This window comes from Cetorhinus maximus, chromosome 11, assembly GCF_964194155.1.
Source record: "Cetorhinus maximus chromosome 11, sCetMax3.hap1.1, whole genome shotgun sequence".
Taxonomy (NCBI): domain Eukaryota; kingdom Metazoa; phylum Chordata; class Chondrichthyes; order Lamniformes; family Cetorhinidae; genus Cetorhinus; species Cetorhinus maximus.
This window is the reverse complement of record NC_135889.1, coordinates 119,354,848-119,377,518: the sequence shown is the minus strand read 5'-3', so window position 1 is coordinate 119,377,518 and position 22,671 is coordinate 119,354,848. Positions and strand designations below refer to the sequence as shown.

Genomic DNA, 22,671 nt, shown 5'->3' with positions numbered 1-22,671 from the left:
TGACTACACTTAAAAAAGATGGCCTTTATTGGTTGTAAAATGCTTTGGGAAGGTCTTGAGGTTGTAATAGGCACTATATAAATATCAGTTCTTTTGTTTTGTCTTTAGCTCCTATGATTTTGAGGTGTTCAGCCCTTGGCATAGTAAATATTAAAAATAATTTAATATATAGCTGCGGCTTCTAGTAGCAATATTTTGAACAATATTGTTAATAATCCATTCTATGGGTCAAATCATGGCAGCCCTATTATTGTATGAGAGAAAAAGAGAGAATGAATGTGTGATAAACGCTCACATTCCTGGTACAGTATAACCCAAGCACTATCTAACAGTGGTTCAAATTAATCTTTAAGTTTGCATTATGTTGGGAGAAGTGGGTAGGGAGATGATTAAAACACAAGGCATAAACCTTTTTCTGTTATTTTATTGTAAAAGATACCAAGTTGCACATTACAGCAGTTATTTTTGCTGGTGGCAAACATTGCCAGGGAACATTGCTGTATCCAGAGTTCCAATGCAGCCAAGTCTGACAGGGACCAGAGTCAACCCTTTTCCTAATGGCTGTCAACCCAGGCCACAGAAGTGCTTCTAATTTGACACTAATCAATGATAAAATGGGCTAGTGTGGTGAGGATTGATGTAGGTAGGAGGACCCAGAGAAATCCTAAATGTCTAAGTCACATCGCAGGATTGGAACTCAATGTCACTTTATCTCCATTGAAATGAATATCTCTTACAGAGGAGAGATCAAGAGCTTGAGGATTCAACAACGAAATGTGACCAGTTTGATAAAGAGTAGACAACAACAATTTTCATTTTTACAGCACCTTTAGTGTAGTAAAATGTCTTATGATGTTTCAGAGGAACGTCATCAGATATAATTTGACACCGATTCAAATAAGGAGATATAGGACAGGTGACCAAAAGCTTGGTAACATACATATTACCATTAAGATCATGGTTGATCTGTATGTGTTTCGAGTTCCACATTCCCATCTATCCCTGATAACCTTTGATTCCCTTGCCTAAGAAGAATCTATCTACCTCTGCCTTAAAAATATTCAATGGCCCCGCCCCCACCGCCTTCTGAGGCAGATAGTTCCAAAGTCGCACAACCCTCTGAGAGAAAAAAATTCTCCTCATCTCTGTCCTAAAAGAACAACCCTTAATTTCAAAACAGTTCCCCTGGTTCTGGACTCACCCACAAGAGGAAACATCCTTTCCACATCCACCTTGTCAATACCGTTCAAGATCTTATATACTTCAAATAAGTCACCCCTCACTCTTCTAAACTCCAGTGGAAACAAGCCCAGCCTGTCTAACTGTTGCAGGGTGGCCGAGTTGTACTATTAGTGATAGAATTGATCTGCAGACACTTCTTGGGTGGAAACATTAAGTTTATTTACAATATACTCAGCAGCAACTACATGTGTGCTTTCAACTTCTACTCTATCTCTGCACTGACTGAGGAGGCAGCCCGCGCTACTCTCCTATTGGTTACTATAGATAATGTGATCTTTCCTAACATATATTATTCTTAAAGATACATTACACGCTAAATAAAGCCATAATTACTACACTTACCTATCCTCATAAGACAACCCGCTTATTCCAGGTATCAATCTAGCAAACCTCCCCTGAACTGCCTCAAAAGTATTTACAACCTTCATTAAATAAGGAGATCAAAACTGCATACAATATTCAAGATGTGGTCTCACCAATGCCCTGTATAACTGAAGCATAACATCCTTACTTTTATGTTCAATTCGTCTCTTAATAAAGGATAGCATTTCATTAGCCTTCTTAATTACCTTTTGAGACTCATGCACTAGAACACCTAGATCCCTCTGCACCTTGAATTCTGTGGCCGTTCTCCATTTAAGCAACACTCTGCTTTTTTATTCTTCCTGCCAAAGTGAACAACTTCATATTTTTCCACATTATACTCCATCTGCCATATTTTTTACCACTCAATCTATCTATATCGGTCTACAACCTCCTTATGTCCTTTTCACAACATACTTTCCTACCTATCTTTGTCTCATCTGCAAATTTAGCTACCATGCCTTCACTCCCCTCATCTAAGTCATTGATATAAATTGTAAAAAGTTGAGGCCCCAGCACAGACCCCTATGGGACTCCACTCGTTATGTCCTGCCAATCAGAAAAAGACTCATTTATGCATACTCTCTGTTGCCAGCCAATCTTCCATCCATGCTAATATGTTACCCCCTACACCAGAGCTTTTATTTTCCACAATAACGTTTGATGTGGCACCTTATCAAATGCCTTCTGGAAATCCAAGTATGGCATATCTACAGCCTCCCCTTTATCCACCGCACATGTTACTCCTTCAAAGAACTCCAATAAGTTGGTGAGACATGATTTCCCTTTCACAAAACCATGCTGACTCTTCTCGATTATCTTGAGTTTCTCTAAGTGCCCAGCTATAACCTCTTTAATGATCGATTCTAACACCTTCCCCATGATAGATGTCAAGCTAACTGGTCTGTAGTTTCCTGTTACCTCCTCCCTCCTTTCTTGAATAGAGGGGTTATATTTGCTACTTTACAGTCTGATGGAACCTTTCCAGAATCTAAGGAATGTTGGAAAATTAACACCAACGCATCAGCTACCTCATTAGCCACCTCTTTTAAGACCCTAGGATGAAGTCCATCAGGACCCTGAGACTTGTCAGCCCTCAGCTCCATCGGTTTGCTCAGTACCACTTCCTTAGTGATTGTAATTTCATTAAGCTCCCTTCTCCCTTCCAGCTCCTGATTTACAGCTATACTGGAGTGTTTTTTTGTACCCTCTATAGTGAAGACAGAAGCAAAATATCTGTTAATTTCATCCGCCATTTCCTTATTATCCACTATTAATCCCCCATTGTCACTTTCTAGAGGACCAGCACTCACTTTACTTACGCTCTTCCTTTTTAAATATTTGTAGAAACTCTTGCTATCTGTTTTTACATTTCTAGCTAGCTTCTTCTCATATTGTAATGTCTTACTCCTGATTAACCTTTTAGTCATTCTCTGCTGTTCTTTATATTCTGACCAATCATCTGACTTGCCACTCATCTTTGCGCAGTTATATGCTTTTTCCTTAAGTTTGATGCTTTCCTTAGCTTCTTTAGTTAGCCATGGATGGTGGGTCCTCCTTTTAGACTTTTTATTTGTAGTAGAAATATACTTATTCTGAGTATTCTGAAATATTCCCTTAAATGTCTGCCACTACTTCTCTATTGATCTATCCTCTAGCCTAGTTTCCCAGTTCACTCCAGCTAGCTCAGCTTTCATCCCCACATAGTTGCCCTTATTTAATTTTAAAATACTAGTCTTAGACCCACTCTTCTCCCTTTCAAACTGGATGTGAAATTCAACCATATTGTCATTGCTACTACCTAGGAGTGCATTTACTCGAGGTCATTAATTAATACTGTCACGTTACACAATACCAAGCCTAATATAACCTGCTCTCTGGTTGGTTCCAGAACATGCTGCTCTAAGAAACTACCCCAAAAGCATTCGATGAACTCCTCATCCAGGTTACTACTGCCAATCTGATTTTTCCAGTTTATATGTAGATTAAAGTCACCCATGATTATTGCTGCCCCTTTATCATAAGCACCCAATATTTCTTCTTGTATACATTGTCCTACATTGTGGTTACTGTTCAGGGGCTTGTAGACTCCCACCAGTGACTTCTTTCCCCTGCTATTCCTCATCTCCACCCAAACCGATTCTACATCCTGATCTTCTGAGCCATGGTCATCTCTAACTATTGCACCAGCACCATCCTTGATTAACAGTGTTACCCCTCCACCTTTACGTAGCTTCCTATTCTTCTTGAATGTCATGTACCCCTCAATATTCAGGACCCAATCCTTGTCATCCTGCAGCCATGTCTCTGTAATGGCTATCAGATTATATTTATTCACTTCAATGTGCACTATCAATTCATTTACTTAGTTATGAATGCTATGTGTATTCAGAGACAGAGCCTTTAGCTTGATCTTTTTGTTAGCTTTCTAACATCTAGTCTTGATTATTGGTGTATTCTTAGGTTTTATCTTTCTTCCCCTTCCTGCTATTCTATTACCCTCACTTACTATATTACTATTATGGTCTCCTGCCTTGAATCTAGCCCTTGATTTGCCACACCTACCCAAGCTTGATCCCTAAGCCCCCTTGTTTAGTTAAAAGCTTTCTCTACTTTCCTAGTTATGCAATTTGCAGGAACACACATCCCAGCACAGTTTAGGTGTATACTGGTCCCAACAGTACTGCCCCACTTTCCCCAGTACTAGTGCTAGTGCCCCATAAACTGGAACCCTCTTCTCCCACACCAGTCTTTCAGCCACGCATTCCTCTTATTTTTCCTATGTTAATTTGCACGTGGCTCAGGTAATAATTCAGAGATTATTATCTTTGAGGTACTGCTTTTTAATTAGGTACCTAGCTTCTCATACTGACTATGCAGGACCTCCTTCCTTGTCCTGCCTATGTCATTGGCACCTACATGGACTATGACAACTGGATCCTCTCTCTCCCAGTGCAAGTTCCTTTCAAACCCTGAGCAGACGTCCTGAACCCTGGCACCAGGTGGGCAACATAGCCATCTGGACTCTCACTCTTTGCTGCAGAGAACAGTGTCAATCCTCCCTCACTATACTACCCCCTACTGCGATTACATTCCTGTTTGCTCCCCCCAATTGAATGGCTTCCTATACCATGGTGCCATGGCCAGCCTGCTCATCCACCTTGCAGACCTTGGTTGTGAGCACCTCAAACCAGTTTGACAGTTGCAAAGCCTGAGGCTCCTCCACTACTGTTTGCTCAGTCCCATTACCTGCCTCACTCACGGTCACACCCTCCTGTCCCTCACTGCTGACCTAAACAGATGGCCCTATTCTAAGAGGTGTGACTGTCTTCTGGAACAAGTGTCCAGGTATTTCTCCCCCTCCCTTAGGTTGAGCAATGTCTGCATTTCGACTTCCATATCAATAATCCTGATCTGGAATTCCTCAAGCTGCTTACACTTTCTGCAGATGTGTTTGTCCTGGATTGCCTCAGCATCCAAAAATCCCACATTCCACAGCTGCAACATAACACCAGTCCTGCCATTGTTACTTATGTTATTTAGTTAACTTAATTTAATTACTCAATTAACTAAGAATAATTCCTATGTATACCACACCTCTTTCCCCCGTGCACCGAATTCTCACATGAACCTAATTCACTACTCACTCTGTCCGTGTCCGTGTCCGTGTCCGTGTCCGTGTCCGTGTCCGTGTCCGTGTCCGTGTCCGTGTCCGTGTCCGTGTCCGTGTCCGTGTCCGTGTCCGTGTCCGTGTCCGTGTCCGTGTCTCACTCCAGTGTAGTCCCCTATCTCCTCATGCATCCCTTATTGATTGTGCAGTTTGAAAAACTTGTCTCTTTTATAGACCCTCTGATGAATCACTAACTCGTTTTGCTTCCTGTTACAGTAATTAACATCATTTTAACAACTGCTTTCAGGTGATTGCTGGATAACTGCCACTCCAGGCAGTTCTTTACTTAACAAACTAACCTAACTTACTTGAAGATTAGTACTATGTCAGATCTTCATTCTTAATCTATTACCACATGAACCTAATTCACTACTCTCTCAGTCTCCATCTCATTCCAGTGTCATCTCCTGTCTCCTCACATGCCCCTTACTGGTCAAAGAGATAGATTTTAAGGAGAGACTTAAATAAGAAAAGTAAAAAAACAATTGCATTACTAAAACATCATTCATAATCTCAGGATTTCCAAAGGCACTTTACAGCCATGAAGTGCTTTTTGGAGTGCACTCACTGTTGTAATGTAGGAAAAGTGGCAGCCGTCTGTGCACAGCAAGTTCCCATGAACAGCAGTGCAATAATTGTTGTATGTCGTATGTTCAGTAGGTCTTACAAAGAGGTTCTGAGTCTTGTATGGTTGACTATTAACTGTTTATTGATAACACATAACTATGTACATATATACAGCGCATAGCCCAAACGATGAGCTAACTCCATGCTTGCTTCTACACAGGTCTCTGTCCAGTCCACAATAGACCCTAGGCTCAGGTTATGTGTCTCTTTACATCACGCTGTGGACAGTACTGTTTCCCAGTCCCACATTAATCCTTCCTATGCCAGATACCCTCATACTACACCTCCCCCTAAGCCTTTACTCAACGTATTTACATTATAATCATGCTACCCCTCCTGTCCCATTCAAGTCTCTGACTTTATAAATTCAGGCAGTCTGGAGGCTTGATAATTCTTCCAGATCTTGTTCTGGTCACATTTGGAGGAGTGGTAGGCTCTGTTGATTTGGGCAACCTTTGTTGATTTGGATTTTGAGTTGTAATTTATTTTTCTGGTACTTGGTTGTCTTCTTTTGATACATTTTTTCTGCTCCTTGGAGTTGAGCTTCTCTTTGTCACCTTCCCATCTGCTCTGCTCAGGCCACCAGCTTGTCTTATTCTTTCTGGCGAGAGTGTTCACTCTGTTCATTCGTGGCATGAACCCAGTTTTTCTTTTTCCATATGGTTAACTTTGTGGAAGTTGAAGGTGTCTCTCCCTGTCGTTTGGGTGTTCCTCATATGAGGGCTTACCTTGCAGCTTGGTTTTTATCGTGACACTGTATTCTTCCGTGTGTCTCTGTGCCTCACTGAGGTGTGCTCTGGAGAGTTGATGGCCGCTAGTTCCTTGCTTCAGCATTGTCTTGTAGCTTTGCGTGGAGGTTGCAGACATGGTATTTACAGGTAGTGTGACAGCAACCATTGGATCCTAAGGTTGGGGCTCATTCTTCTGTTGCTGTTCATTTTCCGGTGTCCGAGGTACAGTGGTGATTATCTGAAGGATTGGCTGATCTGACCAAAGAGGAGCTTTTGTCACCTGCAAAGCTCCCACCTGCTTCTGGCCCGCCCAGGTAAAATGGCGGCGTGGACCCGATCGGGGGCGCCGATTGGGTTCGCGCCCGCTCTCGCCCGTTTCCGCACAACCCCCCCTCCAACTGGGGGGTGGGGGCGGGGTGGGGGGGATTTTTCCCTATCTGTAAATACATTTTGAAAGTTAATCTGGCCACCATGATAGATTCTCACTAACCTGAGAAAGAATGCTGTTTTGATACAACCGAATAGAGCATTAGGACGTTTCAGAGGGTAGTGACAAATCAATTACATTGGTGTGGGGCTGGAGTCACACACATAGGCCCAGACTGGAAGATTTCCTTTCCTAAAGGGCACAAAGTGAACCAGGGCTTTCACAATAATTAATGGTGATTGTCATGGACATATTCACTGAGACTGAGCTTTCAATTGCCGATTGTTATGAATTTGAATTTCACCAGCTCCCACAGAGAATTAGCCTAGGCCTCTGTATTACTAGTGCAGTGACATTACCATTACACCACCATCTCCCCATTAGTTAGTGAACTAGGTGGATTTTGTAAACAAGCATCCAATCAACTGGCTTCAACTGAATGGCTAGTATGCAGGTACAGCAAGTAATTAGGAAAGCTAATAGAATGTTATCATTTATTGTGAGGCGAATTGAATACACAAGTAGGGAGGTTATGCTTCAGTTATACAGAGCACTAGTGAGACCACATTTATAGTACTGTGTACAGTATTAGTCACTTTTTTAAGGAAGGATGTAAATGCATTGTAAGCAGTTCAGAGAAGGTTTACCAGACTAATACCTGGAATGGGTGGGTTGTCTTATGAGGAAAGGTTGGACAGGTTAGGCTTGTATCCTCTGGAGTTTAGAAGAGTAAGAGGCGACTTGATTGAAACATATAAGATCCTGAGGGGACTCGACAGTTGTTGTATTCTGATTTATGTTAAGGAGCGGGCGGAAGTGACAGTAACAGAGTTCACTCAGTTTGCTGATGATGTTAATTTGGGAAGGATTGTAAGCTGTGAGGATAAGGTGGCGGAGGGATCTGAACAGGCTCAGGGAATTCTCTAAGAGTTGAGAGATGCCATTCAACATGTAGAAATGCAACCGTGAAGTTAGGAAGGGGAGACAGAAGCGAGAGTCCAAAATAATTGGGAAAAGATGAAGAAAGCACACAGGTGAGGGATTTGGGGTTTCACTGGACACAATGGCTGGAATTTTTCGGCCCTGTTGGGGTGAGCCATTCTGAACTCCATTTACTTTGGCGGGACTGTGAAATCCCGCTGTCATAAAATCCCACCCAATATCTATTAACGATGAAAATAGGATCTTAAAGAGTATTTAGCTCAAAGAATGATATAGTGGCTAAAATCATGAAATGTTTAGCTGAAATGAATAAGGAGAAACTGTTTCAAATGGCTGAAGGATTGATAACCAGAGAGCTCAAATTTAAAGTGATTGTCAAAAGAACCAGAGTTGACATGAGGAAAAACTATTTTTTGCAACAAGTGGTTAGGATTTGGAATGCACTGTCTGATAGAGGACTCGAAGCAGATGCAGAAACATATAGACCTGGGTCTGTTTAGGGGAGGCAGTGGTGGCATAGTGGTATTATCACTGGACTGGTATTCCCAGGGTAATGCACTGGGGACCTGGGTTCAAATCCTAACACAGTGATGAAAATTTGAGTTCATTAAAAGTCTGATGATGACCATGAAACGATTGTTGTAAAATCTCATCTGGTTCACTAATGTCCTTTAGGGAAGGAAATCTGCTGTCCTTACCTGGTCTGGCCTACATGTCACTCCCGACCCACAGCAATGTGGTTGACTCTTAAAAAATTTCCTCTGAATGAGGACAAGGGCAATTAGGGATGGGAAATAAATGCTGGCCTAGCCAGTGATGCCCACATCCCATGAATGAATATTTTTTAAAAAAGTGCATAAACCATTGAAGGTGGCAGGACAGATTGAGAGCGTGGCTAATAATTACGTACGGACATATGAATTAGGGACAGGAGTAGGCCACTTGTCCCCTTAAACCTTTCAGCATCTTGGGATTTAGTAATAGGGTCAAAGACTACAAAAGAAAGGGGGTTAAGTTAAACATGTATAAAACATTGGTTTGCATCCAGTTCGATGACCACATTTTAAGAAGGATGTGAAGGCATTAGGAAGAGAGTGCAGAAAAGATTCATGAGAATGGTTCCAGGGATGACATAACTTGAGTTATGTCGATAGATTGGAGAAGTTGGGACTGTTCTCTTTGGAGAAGAGGTTGAGAGAAAATTTAATAGAGGTGTTCAAAATCATGAGGGGTCTGGACAAAGTAAATAGAGAGAAACTGTTACCACTGGTGGAAGGGTGAGAACCAGAGGTCACAGATTTTAGGTAATTGACAGAAGAAGCAACGGTGACATGAGGAGAAACATTTTTACGTAGTGAGTGGTTAGGATCTAGAATGCACTGGAGTGCAGTGGCAGATTCATTCAAGGCTGTTAAAAGGGAATTGGATCATTATCTGAAAAGGAAAAATTTGCAGGGCTGTGGGGAAAAGGCAGGGGAGTGGGACTAGGTGAATTGCTGCTTCTCAGGGCTAGCATTGACATGACAGGCCAAATGGCCTCCTTCTGTGCGGTAACCATTCTAGGATTCTATAATTAAACCCAAGTAACCCATTAGCGTTTTAATCATCCTTTTGACTTGCTCTGCTACTTTTAAGGATTTGTATATATGGACACCAAGGTTTCTCTGCTTATCTACACTCTTCAAAATCCTGCCATTTCTCGTGTCTTTCCATATTAATCCTTCTAAAGTGGACCACTTCACACTTCTCTGCGTTGAACTCCATCTCCCATGTTTCTGCCCATTTCACCATCGGTATGCCATCTTGTCTTCGTCGTTACTACTATCCTGAGTTTTTCACTATCTGTAAACTTTATAATGCTGCTCCTTGTAACTAAGTCTAGGTCGTTTATAAAAATTGAAAAGAGTTATGGGCCCAAAGCTGACCCTTGGGGAACACCACTGCAAACCAGCTCCCAGACTGAAAAACATCCATCCACCAGCATCTTCTACTGATCCAATTCCATGAGCTTCGAAGAATCCTAAACACTTCCACTCACCTGGAGTAGTATGTCCAATACTGGGCGCCACACTTTAGAGATGATGTGAAAGCTTTGGAGAGGGTGGAGAAAAGATTTCCAAGAATGGGTCTGGCGATGAGAGACTTCAGTTCAGGATAGATTGGTGAATCTGGGCTTTTCCTTAGAGAAGGTTGAGAGAAGACATGTTCAAGTCTGGACAGAAGAGAAAAAATTTGCAGGGGTGCTGTGTAAAGGTGAGGGAGTGGGACTCGTGGAGTTGTTCTTGCAGAGAGCCAGAATAGACACGATGGGCCAAATGGCCTCCTTCTGAGCTGTAGCCATTCTATGATTCTGTGACCCTATGAACTGTAGTCTAACACCTTGCATGAATTTAATATCATTTATTTGCTATTGCAGGCAACATTCCAATCTATGAAATTGAGATTTCCATTTGTCTTTAAAGGCCTACATATCTGCACCTCAATTCGATGTAGAGTTACCAACTCTGGCTGGATGTATTTCTTGGGGGCTTTATTAACACGATCTGCTGCCTACCACTGCCCCACACCATAAAACAGCCTTTCCAAACCCATTTACAGGATTTTTATTTGTAACAAATTGAAGTGTTCAAAGGAATTGAAAAAAAGGTCATAACTTTTTCTCCACCCTGATGATTTTTCTCTTGGATTTTGTTGCCCTGGGGAGTAATCTTCAACTCTTGGACACTCCAGGGCAGTTGTGGAGGGTTAACAACCCTAGGATGAATATCTAACCTCTGAGTGACACCAGTAAAGTCCCCATAGAGCCAGAATACAGGATGATGATAGACTGGGGTGGAGTTGAGTAATGGCCATGGCAGTAGACTCGTGACCCTGACATGAAATCTGTCAGATTGTTGTAAAAAGCCCAACTGAGCCTTTAAAGAAGGGAATCCTACCTCCCTTATCTGGTCTGTAACATCAGTCATACAGTATATAATTGTTTCAACACCCTCTGAAGTGACCTGTTCTGCCAAGTCTCTACCAGTTATTCCCAGAACAACTTCTCCAGGGAGTCAGGGTGCACTAATGATTGAGAAAAGGTGGGACTAGGATGGGATGGGTTTGTCCATCGTTTGCTTGGCCCCTGCTGTCTTTGTGCTTTGGAGTACAACGTATGCCACACGTAATGCATGCATATGTTTCCTAGAAGGATATAATACTATTTGTAGACAGATGTGCATTAGACACACACACACACACAAACATACACAAACACACGCACACACCAACATACGCAAACACACACACACACAAACACACACACCTCCCTTTTGTCTCTTTGCTCTGTAGCTCCCTATGAGGACTTGGGCAAGATAGGGAACTCACACGTGCAAGTGCAGACATATGCTTGAATACTTCCTGGATATTGTGCAAATGCACCAAGGCACCATTGCACCATAGCAACAGGGTGGTCCATTTATCACAAGACGGAATGAACGGTGCCTCTCACATAATTCTCTGATACACCTTCCCCTCCAGTTTACTCCCACATAAAGATATTCCCTGCATGTAGGCACGGGAGCTCAATTATGTGTCAGAGATTCTGGCACAGCTTGCTCTTTTTGCAGAGCAATTAAAGACTCCAGGGTAGCATACAGGGGATTAAACTTTGATTTAAAACAGAGCTGCTGATCAAGTGGCTGCTTGTTTGATATTTTGTGCGTGTGTGTGTGTATGTCTGTGCCTGTGCCTGCATGTGTGTGTTTATGTGCCTGCGTGTGTGCATCTGTGTGCCTGTGTGTGTTTGTTTGTGTGGGTGTGTATAGAGCTGGGTTTGTTTATGTGATCTTCTGTTCATGTTTCTGTGTGTGTGTAAGTGTATGTGTGTGTGTGTCTGTGTCCGCATCTGCGTGTCTGTGTGTGTGTGTCTGCATGTGAGTGTGTGTGTCTGTGCGTCAGTGTGCACATCTGTATGTGCGTGCGTGTGTCTGCTTGTGTGTATGTGTGTATGCGTTGCGTGCACATGAGTGTGTTTGTGTCTGCGTGTGAATGTGTGTGTGTGTGGCTGTGTATGCCTGTGTGTGTGTGTCTTTGTGTGTGCGTATGACTGTTTTGTGTGTATGTGTTTCTGTGTTTTGCGTGTATGACTGTTTTGCATGTGTGTGTTTCTGTGTTTTGTGTGTATGACTGTTTTGCGTGTGTGTGTTTCTCCGTGTGTGGCACATATTAATGCAGCAAGCAGCAGATATATTTCCAAAGGTGGAATTTTTAGCGCTTTCTCCAATGCTGATCAGGGTGACGTCACTAGAAGGGCGAATATTTTAAGTTATAACTATGCCGTGGCAATGGTGGTGCCAGTATTTCAGGTGTTCTTTTATTTGTTTCTCTTTTGGCTGCAGGGCAGTGGGAAGTCCCTTGGTGATGGACTCAAACAGCATCTGTCGCAAAACCAAGCGATTGGCAGGGAAGCAGGCTGAGCTTTGCCAAACCGAGCCAGAGATCGTGAGCGAGGTGGTGAAAGGAGCCAGGCTGGGGGTGCGAGAGTGTCAATTCCAATTCCGAAGCCGCAGATGGAACTGTACCATCCACAATAAATACTTTGGGAAAATCCTGCAGCAAGGTATGAGCTGAATCGGATCATGTATCGGATTCTCGGGCAGGAGGGTAGAGGGTGGTCAAAGGGTATGTTCATCCATCCATTTGCATTAAGCTTTGGTTAGTCATCTAATTCCATTAACTATTCTCCGAAAGGGTTATTGATTTAGTGCTGCCTATCAGAGCAGCACTTTAAACTGCTTAATTCCGCCCTACATCAACTTCAAATCTTATGATGACAGGTGATGACAGATTGAACCCAATCTCCCCTCAGCCCTGCCCACCACCACACCATGAATTAAACCTTCTTAAGTGGAGAACCCTCCTAACCTCCCCACAGGAGTAATTCTCCGGATCTCTACACGGACTGGTGGAGGAGTTCCAGGGCCTGAAATTCCCAAGGGCCTGGAAGATGGTCTCAAGCCTCCACTGGGAATAGTTACAGGCATTGACGATTCTGCTTGGGCACCCATCGGACCATCAGGTGTGATGTTAGAATTAGCTGATGTTTTTTCTGCTCTGGGTCACACCACCAGCTGATGAGGAACTGTGCCAGAGGGCTGTGCAAGACCCAGGTTACATCCCAGGTCAGTGCTGAATGAGATCTCAGCTGATGGGAGTGCTGTCACGGGTCTTTGTAACCTCTTTTCCAAGGGTGGAAAGAAATGAATCAGGGTTCTTCGGACCTGAATGCTATCCAGTGGTATGAACACTTGCCTGCATCACTAGGCCACTTCACTTTGGGGTGCCCTATATTACTTTAACCGAGCAGCCTTTCATCAGACATGCATCGTGACAGTGAATTTCACCAGGCTATTTCACCATGACTCAGCGTAAGAACACAAGAAATAGCAGCAGGAGTAGGGCATTTGGTCCTTTGGGCCTAGTCTTCCGCCATTCAACCAGATCTTGACGGACCTTCTACCTCAACATCACCTTCCCACACGATTCCCAAATCCTTTAATTCCCTAAGTATCGATCTCTAATTCCCTTAATATCGATCTCTGTCTTGAATATACTCAACAATGGAGCACCTGCAGCTCTCTGAGGCAGGGAATTCCAAAGATTAACAACCATTTGAGTGAAGAAATTTTACCTCATCTCAGTCCTAAATGGCTGACAATGTGTTCCAGGGAAACATCCCCCCAGCACCCACCCTGTCCAACCCCTTAAGAACTTTGTAATTTTCAATTAAATCACCTCATTCTTCTAAACCCAGTGAATGTGGGCCTAGGCAATCTTTCCTCATTGGACAATCCCTCATCCCAGGAACCAATCTAGTGAGCCTACATTGCACTCCCCGTAAGACAAGTATGTCTTTCCCTAGGTGAGGAGACACAAACTGCACCCAGTACTCCCGATGTGGCCTCACCAGTGCCCTTAAATGCACCAAGGCAAGTCCAAGGATTTCCAACTCAAACAGCGGATGGCATTTCCTCTAGAGCAGAGGGCACTGGATACCAGAGAGGAGGCGCGGGCTAATTGGGATCAATGCCTTACATTCTAGTAGCCTTCTGTCACTCACTTTAGACTGGGCCACAGAGGAAGAACCATGGAATGATTACAACACAGAAGGGGGCCATACAGCATGTTATATCTGTCGGCTCACTGTGAGTGAAACTTGGCAAGTCCCACTCCCCCGCCTTTTCCCCGTAGCCCTACAAATCTTTCCTCTTCAGGTAATTATCCAATTTCCTTTTGAAAGCCACGATTGAAACTGCCTCCACCACACTCTCAGGCAGCGCAATCGGATCCTAAGCACGTGCCCATTCACTTCCTCAAGTCACCTCTGGCTCTTTTGCCAAACGCTTTAAGTCACTGCCCGCTGATTCTCGACCCTTCCGCCATTGGGAACAGTTTCTCTTCATCTACTCTGTCCATAGCTCTCGTGATTTTGAGCACCTCTATCAAATCTCCTCTCAACCTTCTCTTCTCTAAAAAGAACAGGCCCAGCTTCTCCAATCTATCCTTGCAACTCAAGTGGCTCACATCATTCCTAAAGCCCAGAGCTGAACACAATACTCTAGCTGAGGCTGAACCAGTGTTTCAGAAGGATTCGCCATAACTCTCTTGGTCTTACTCTCTATGGCAGGTATTTTCCGGCCCTTTCATGGGTGGGTCCCATCATGGGCGAGGTGGCCCCTCAGCCAGAAGTCCATTGACTTGCCGCAGGACTGGAAGATTGGGCATGGAAAATCCCGCCCAATGCCTCTATTTATAATCCCCAGGATTCAATAGGCCCCATTTATGATTCCTGAATCTGTTCTGCCACCTTAAACGATTTCTGTACATATACCCCCAGGTCCCTCTGTTCCTGTACCCCCTTTAGAATTGTACCATTTATTTTATATTTCCTCTCCTCATGCTGCCTACCAAAGTGTATCACTTCACAAATAAAAATAGAAAATGCGGGAAAATCTCAGCAGGTCGGGCAGCATCTGTGGGGAGGGAAACAGAGTTAACGTTTTGAGTCTGTATTACTCTTCTTCATCCGGAGAAGAGACATACGGACTCGAAATGTTAACTCTTTGTTTCTCTCTCCACAGATGCTGCCAGAACTGCTGAGTATTTCCAGCATATTCTGTTTTTATTTCAGGTTTCCAGCATCTGCAGTGTTTTGCTTGCACTTTACACTTAGAGGCATTGAATTTAATCTGTCATGTTCTGCCCATTCCACCAGCTTGTCTCTGTCCTCTTGAAGTCTATCACCGTCCTCATAGTTCACGATATTTTCAAGTTTTGTGTCATTTTTGAATCTTGAAATTGTGCCCTGCACATCACCCAGATATAGGTTATTAGTATAGATGAAGAAAAGCAGCGGCCTTCTCTATGGGGCTTTTTGGTTGGAACTGGACTGCAACAGGACTCAAGCTGGAGAAAATGTGAATAAAAGAGGAAATTGACTGACCACTTCCTCACTGAGGTCTCTTCATAAAGACAGCCCAGGGGAGGAGATTATTAATAGTGAGTCAGCCACAGGGAGCATCTGAGGCTGTTTCACTGTTATCTTTCCTTCATGGACACCTCAACATATTCAAAACTGTTTTGCCTTCAACTTTCTGACTTGTTTTTGCTTTATTTGCTTGGCTAAACTTCAAAAACCTGGCACCTGGGCACAATTTCTACAAACAATGATTCATTAAAGGTGCCCAACTGCACGGCCATTTTGGGTTTTGGAAATGCAATGCTGTACTGACTAACTGGCTTGCCGTAGTCATGTGACTCTGCCATGAGGTGGTGGTTTTGTCACTGGGCTAATATTCCAGAGACCCAGGGTGATGCTCTGGGGGCCAGCATTCCAATCCCACCTGGGCAGATGGTGAAATCTGAATTCAATAAAAATCTGGAACGGAGACTTGAATGGTAACCACAAAACCGTTGCCGATTGTCTCTAACAACCCATCTGGTTCACTGATATCCTTTAAGGCAGGAAATCTGCCGTCCTTACCTAGTCTGGCCTCCATGTGACTCCAGACCCACAGCAATGTGGTTGACTCTTAAAATGCCCTCAGAGCAAGGGCAATTAGGGATGGGCAATAAATGCTGGACTAGTTAGCGACTTCAACATCCCATAAATGAAAAAAAAGTGACTCTGCAATGAGGCGCTCTTTCCTCTGGTGGCAGACATCTTAGGTCAGTTCAATAAAGGCTCTCGCTGAGTACATACTGATAAAGTACAGCTATCCTTATACTTGAAACAGGGCCTAAGTTCCAAACTGTCGGGAACCAACGAGGCTGCAAAGAGCAGGAGAGAAAGTGAGGGAATTTCGGGGAGAGGGATTCTCAACATGAGGCAACTGGGGGCAAATAGTTGGAGAGAAGGGGGAGCTGACACCCATCCATGTTTTGGTTGCAGTGTTACTGTGATGTTAAAATTGGTCTTGGGGTGGTCGCGTAACACGCCGATAGTAATTCAGCAGCCTGTGTCTGACCCCCACAACTGAAAAGGAAATGGGACATGGTACAGTTTAAGTTTGTTATGGACAAAGGAATAGACAAGTTGCAAAAAATTGTTTTGGATTGGGGGAGAGTGGATTTTAGTAAAATAAGGCAGGATCTGGCCAAGGTAGACTGGGAACAGCTACTTGTGGGGAAATCTACAGAGGAGCAGTGGGGGGCGTTCAAAAAGGAAATGGGGAGGGTACAGACTCAACATGTTCCCTCTAGGGAGATAGGAAGGAGTAACAAGCCCAGAGAACCATGGATGACCAGAGATATTCAGGATACAATGAGAAGGAAAAGAGAGGCTTTTAGCAGGTATAAGGGGAGCAAATCAGCGGAGGCATTAGTGGAGCACAGAAAGTGCAGGGTGGAGCTTAAGAAAGCAATTAGGAGAGCAAAGAGGGGATACGAGAAAACTCTGGCTGGTAAAAGTAGGGAAAATCCCAAGAAAATCTATAAATAGATCAATGGGAAGAGGATAACCAGGGAAAGAGTAGGGCTCATTAGGGACCAAGGGAGCAATCTATGGGTAGAGCCAGAGGACGTCGGCAGAGTGTTGAACGAATACTTCACATCCGTCTTCACCCAAGAGAATGAGGATGAAGGTATGGAACTCGGGAAGAGAGACTGTGAGGTTCTTGAGCAAATTGATATAGGGAGTGATAAGGTATTGGAGATGTTGGCAGGCTTAAAAGTGGACAAATCTCCAGGTCTGGATGATTTGTGTCCCAGGCTGCTGAGGGAGGCAAGGGAGGAGATCGCAGGGGCTCAAATTTTTAATTCCTCTCCGGCCACGGGGGAGGTGCCAGAGGACTGGAGAACAGCTAATGTGGTTCCGCTATTTAAGAAAGGTTGTAGAGATAAGCCAGGGAACTACAGGCCAGTGAGTCTCGCATCAGTGGTAGGGAAACTATTGGAGAAAATTCTGAAGGAGAGAATCTATCTCCACTTGGAGAGGAAAGGTTTGATCAGGGATAGTCAGCATGGCTTTGTCAGAGGGAGGTCATGCCTAACAAATTTGATTGAATTTTTTGAGGAGGTGACCAGGTGTGTAGATGTGGGTAGTGCAGTTGATGTAGTTTATATGGATTTCAGCAAAGCCTTTGACAAGGTCCCACATGGGAGACTTATAAAGAAGGCAAATGCACATGGGATACAGGGTAATTTGATTGGGTGGATTCAAAATTGGCTCAGTTGTAGGAAACAGAGAAACCTGCTGTCCTTACCTGGTCTGGCCCACATGTGACTCCAGACCCACAGCAATGTGGTTGACTCTTAACTGCCCTCTGAAATGGCCTAGCAAGCCACTCAGGTCAAGGGCAATTAGGGATGGACAACAAATGCTGACCTTGCCAGCAACGCCCACATCCCATGAATGAATAAAGAAATAAAAACTCTAGGACCATTGATTTTCCCACTGCTTGTCCATCACTTTAGGATCCCTGCTCTTCACATTGAGAGGGCATCTTCTAGGATTCTTGGTTTCCTTCATGGCCACTCCACTTGTACTCTTGTTTCCCTTATTCAGTAACCATCCTTTTCATATCCATGGTCTCCTCATACAGTAGGCTGTCCCTCAGAGCCTCATGGATGAACTATCCCTCCAACATCCTTGGTCTCCTCACACCCCAGTGATCCCTCATGGCACCAAAACTAGGCTAGACGTCGTGTGAGCTGCTGTGATGATGAAATTCATGACCTGCCCAAAACCTTACTTAGGACTCCAGTCCTTCTGAGCTTTATGTTTCTTCATGTGTCCCTGAGGCAGCTGTTCCTGTTGAAATAGATATTGGAGATGCCATGACAATATTTGAAGAGGATGGAGCCTGCCCATTGTCCTGCCTGATGTTTCTCTTTTGGCTAATACCCAACAAAAGCTGATGAACTGGCCATCCGTTACTTGGCTGTTTGTGAGATCTTGCTGTGTAAATGTTGACCTATACACTTCACTACAGATCATCAATGACTGGACTTCAAAGGGATTTATAGGCTTTGGAGCACTTTGAGATGCTCCTGACAGACATGCTAGGTTGTTAAATGAATAAAACATCTTTCCTTTACCCTTTTTATGTTGCACCATCCAAAATGATTGCTTCCAAAATTACAGATTCCTGCCACACATGCTCGGGAGAAAGTAATTTTGTGGTTGAATTTGTTTTGACGGATGCAAGTTGGATTTTGATCAACATTATGTAGAATGACAGTCATGAGGTACTAATTAAGTCCTCCATTAGGCTGAAAGGAACATTTCGAATAGAGACATAGTAAACCTCGGATTGGCGTGGAGACAGATGGGGTATGGAGGCAAGCAGTATTCACATCCTGCGTACTCACAGAAAGATCAATGCTATAATTCACCGTCCCTTCAGTACCACCTACCACCCCCAATCCACAACTAAATACCCTTATTTAGAGGCTCCTGTGTTGGGGGAACGCAGCCTTCCTTAAACACAAGGCTCTCCCTCTGTCAGTAGTACTTCAATGGGAAATGTAGGGGACCACCCAGATGTAAACCTACCAACCGATTGTCTGATTAAGACCTCCTGTTGTCACAATGTCAGCACAGAGAGCTGCTCTCCCACGCATATTTCTGTGACATGAAGGAGGCCAAAATGACAAAACAGGGAACCCCACATCGAGGCTACTCTTCCAAGGTGGGACTTATTTTTACGGTAAATACAGAATTATCTTAAATGTTTCTCGGCCTCCTTTTACCTAATTTTGCAAACTAGATTCTTCAACTATCCCTCAGAGCCTTTTTTTGCATCCTTTCACGTAGCCATCATTGGCAAGGTTGCCCACCGCTAATTGCTGTCGAGCTGAGAGGCCATTTCAGGGGGCAGTTAAAAGTCAACCATATTGCTGTGGGCCTGGAGTCACATGTAGGCCAGACCAGTTAAGGACAACATCTTTCCTTCTCTAAAGGGCGTTAGTGAACCAGGCGGGTTTTTACAACAATTGACAATGATTTCATGCTCACTATTAATGAGGCTAGCTTTTAATTCCAGATGTTTTTAATTGAATTCCACCAGCTGATATGGTGGAATTCAAACCTGTTTCCCAAGAACATTAGCCTAGGTTTCTGGATTACCAGTTGAGTGACATTATCATTACGCCACCGCCTCACCCTAACCTAACTCTGCAACTTTATATACCGCTTCGCAGATCCTTTATTTGTGACCTTTTACACATCCCCTCCTATCCTCTTCCCATAATGGTTGTAAAATCTAAGGCTGCTCACCCCTGCTCTCTGCCTCTCACTGTCCAAATCCCCTCTTCCTCTCCATGACCCCTCTGCCTTTAAGAAACATCTCAAACCCGTCCATTCGATTGAGCTTCTGACCAATCCTGCTTCCAGTCAAAGCTGCCTCCTAACTCTTGCCCGCTGCTCTGGCACCTGCCCCTTGAATTCTGACCCACCATTCCCTCTGTCAATTCCCTTGCATAGTGAGGGTGCTATGTAAGTATGAGTCATTAAGGCCATCGCCACGATGCGTGGGTTTGCCTCAGGTTCGACTTCATCGAATACCTTTCCCAGCCTGAAAAACTATAGCTGGGGTCACCTTGGAGTCCCTGCCTTCCCAAAAAGATCAGGCCAGCCTTGAGGTTACTAGACATTTTAATAATGGCAGACCTTTCCAACAGATCAGTCAAGACCTGTACATGATAGAGAGATGTTTTGTCAGCTTCGCACGCGCTCCTTATGCCTTTCAATGTTGGCGATGCTTTTCCCTTTCATGCTGCTCTTTCTGATACTCTGTTTCAAATGGCATCTCTTTTTACAAAGCGGAGGTGTCGATGGGTGCTTTCTAGATCCTGCCTGTGTGGTTTGGAGTTAGACATGTAAACATACAAGAAATGAAAGCCACAAGGAGGGATATTGTTTCTGTAACCGTGTTCTCTTGGGGCATAGCCCAGCATTAAAGTAACAGGATCCACTTTATACAGGATGACCTGTCAAGCTCGCAGTTATTCTGTATATTGCTTTCTGGCTTCTCCACCGGAAAAGACTGAGCAGTTAGAATATCGGTCTTGGAATTGGGATCCAAACACTAAACCTTACTGACACCGGCTTTCCATTTGCCGTTCCTGGCTGTCAGCTGCGGCTCAGTGGGTAGGCCTTTCATCTCTAAGTCATGTGGTTGCTGGTTCAAGTCCGACTCCAAACCTTGAACATGTCATCTGTACTTAACATTTCCAGTGCTACACTGGGTGAGTGCTGCACTGTCAGAGAGGCTGCCTTTCAGGTCAAATGTTAAAAACTATGGCCCTCTGCTCTCTCTGAGGAATGTAAAAGGTCTTAAGGTTGCTATCATGAAGAAGAGCTGGGGAGGTCTCCTGGGTAATATTTATGTCTCAATTCAACATCACTAAGAAGGTTATCCAATCACTATCAGGTTGGTGTTTGTAAGAGTTTGCTGTGTGTGATCTGGCTACTGCATTTCCTGCAATACAGCAATGACTACAAAATGCTCAGTGGCTCTAAGCATGTTGGGACGCTCGAATCTCAGCATTGAGCTACACTTTCGATCGCCTCCCCTAATACTCTTTGCAACTTCTGTTCTGTGTTCATTTTCCTGCTTCCTGAAGCACCACTTTAACAGCGTCATGTATGTCTAAGCTGTTGCTGTAATACTAAAGAGATGAAAACAAGTCAGTTATTGACTAGTTAGGGGGAGAGCATTACAAAGGAAAGAAAGAGCTTGGATTTACACCACTCTTTTCACCAGTGAAATGCTTGTGAAGTTCAGGCACTGTTATAATGTTGTAGGGAAATGCAGCAGCCAATTTGTGCAAAGCCAGCTCCCACAAAACAGCAATGAGATAAGCACCAAATCATCTGCTTCCCAGTGGTTGGTTGAGGGATAAGTATTGGACAGGACTCTGGGGAGAACTGCCCCGTACTTCGAAAAGAGGATCTTTTATTTCAACCTGAGAGAGGTCAGGCCCCTTCCTCTTCCTTACCTGCATGCTGCCCCTTGGCAGCATCATCTGAAGACAGGGAGCCAGCTTCCACATCTACACAGGTGACCCTCAGCTTTACTTCTCCACCGCCTGTCTCCACTAACCCTATTGTCAGATGGTTTGTTTGACATTTTGCCTTGGATGAGTTGCACTTTCTTCTGGTCCAACATTGGGAAGCCCGAGCCATTGTCTTTAACATCTCCGCACTCCCCCACACACCCTGCCACAAACCTTATTCCTTCATCATCAATCCCATCCCACATCATGGCCACTGCCTCAGATTGAACCAGATTGCTCACAACCTCGGTGTCTTATTCAACTCACGCTGAGTTTAGAATCCCATATTCTCTTCATTACAAAGACCATCTACTTCCACTTGAGCTCATCCCTGCCCCAGCCCATCTATTGTCCCATCTGTAACTTTGTTGTCAAATGCTCGCTGTCGTAGTTTGTAGAAGGCTGAGCTGGCGCAGCTGATCCGATGTTGAATCTCCTCGTCGATGGTGGCCTTTTGAGACACATCATATGGGAAATGCTCAGCATTGCAGAAGTCCTAATGTACAGAGCAGTTGTCACCAGAACACTTGAATTGAGGGACAGCCGACGATAACGATGATGACAAACTTTGTTATCTCCAGACTTGACTTTCCCAATGGCCCCCCTCAATGGATCTCCATCATTCTGTCCTCTGTGAAATTCAGTTCGTCCAAAACTCTGCCACCTGTCTTCCATCCGGTACCTAGTCCTGTTCACCCATCACCTTTGTTCTGTCAGTTGACCTAAGCCTCAATTTTAAAATCCTCACCCTCATGTTCAAATCCTTTCTTGGCCTCACCCTTCCCTATTTCTGTTACCTCCTACAGCTCTGAGATCTCTGCATTTCTCCAATTCTGGCCACCTGTGCATCATGAACGGTTATTCCTTCAGCTCCCAAGGCCCTAACCTCGGGAACTCCCTCCTTTAACCTCTCCACTGCTCCATCTCTCTACTAGTTAAGACGCTCTTTAAAACCTACCTCTTTGACATACTTTAGGACATCACTATATATATCAACATCTTTGTCTCAGTGCCAATTTTTGTCTTATTCAACCTTGAGCTGAATTTATAATCCCATGTTCCCTTCATTGCAAAGACTGCCTACTCCCACCTGAGTTCACCCCTGACTCAGCCCATCTACTGTTTCATCT

At 44.0% G+C, this 22,671-nt stretch overlaps 1 protein-coding gene across 1 annotated transcript in view; it reads left to right on the top strand.

The window, feature by feature from the left end:
- The window catches only part of wnt6b (wingless-type MMTV integration site family, member 6b), a 79,208-nt gene that overhangs the window by 14,446 nt on the left and 42,091 nt on the right, over nt 1–22,671 (top strand). Inside the window, exon 2 of the mRNA XM_078552655.1 lies at nt 12,382–12,602. Within this exon, the coding sequence (XP_078408781.1) occupies nt 12,382–12,602 (221 nt within the window). The remainder of the gene's footprint in view (nt 1–12,381; nt 12,603–22,671) is intronic.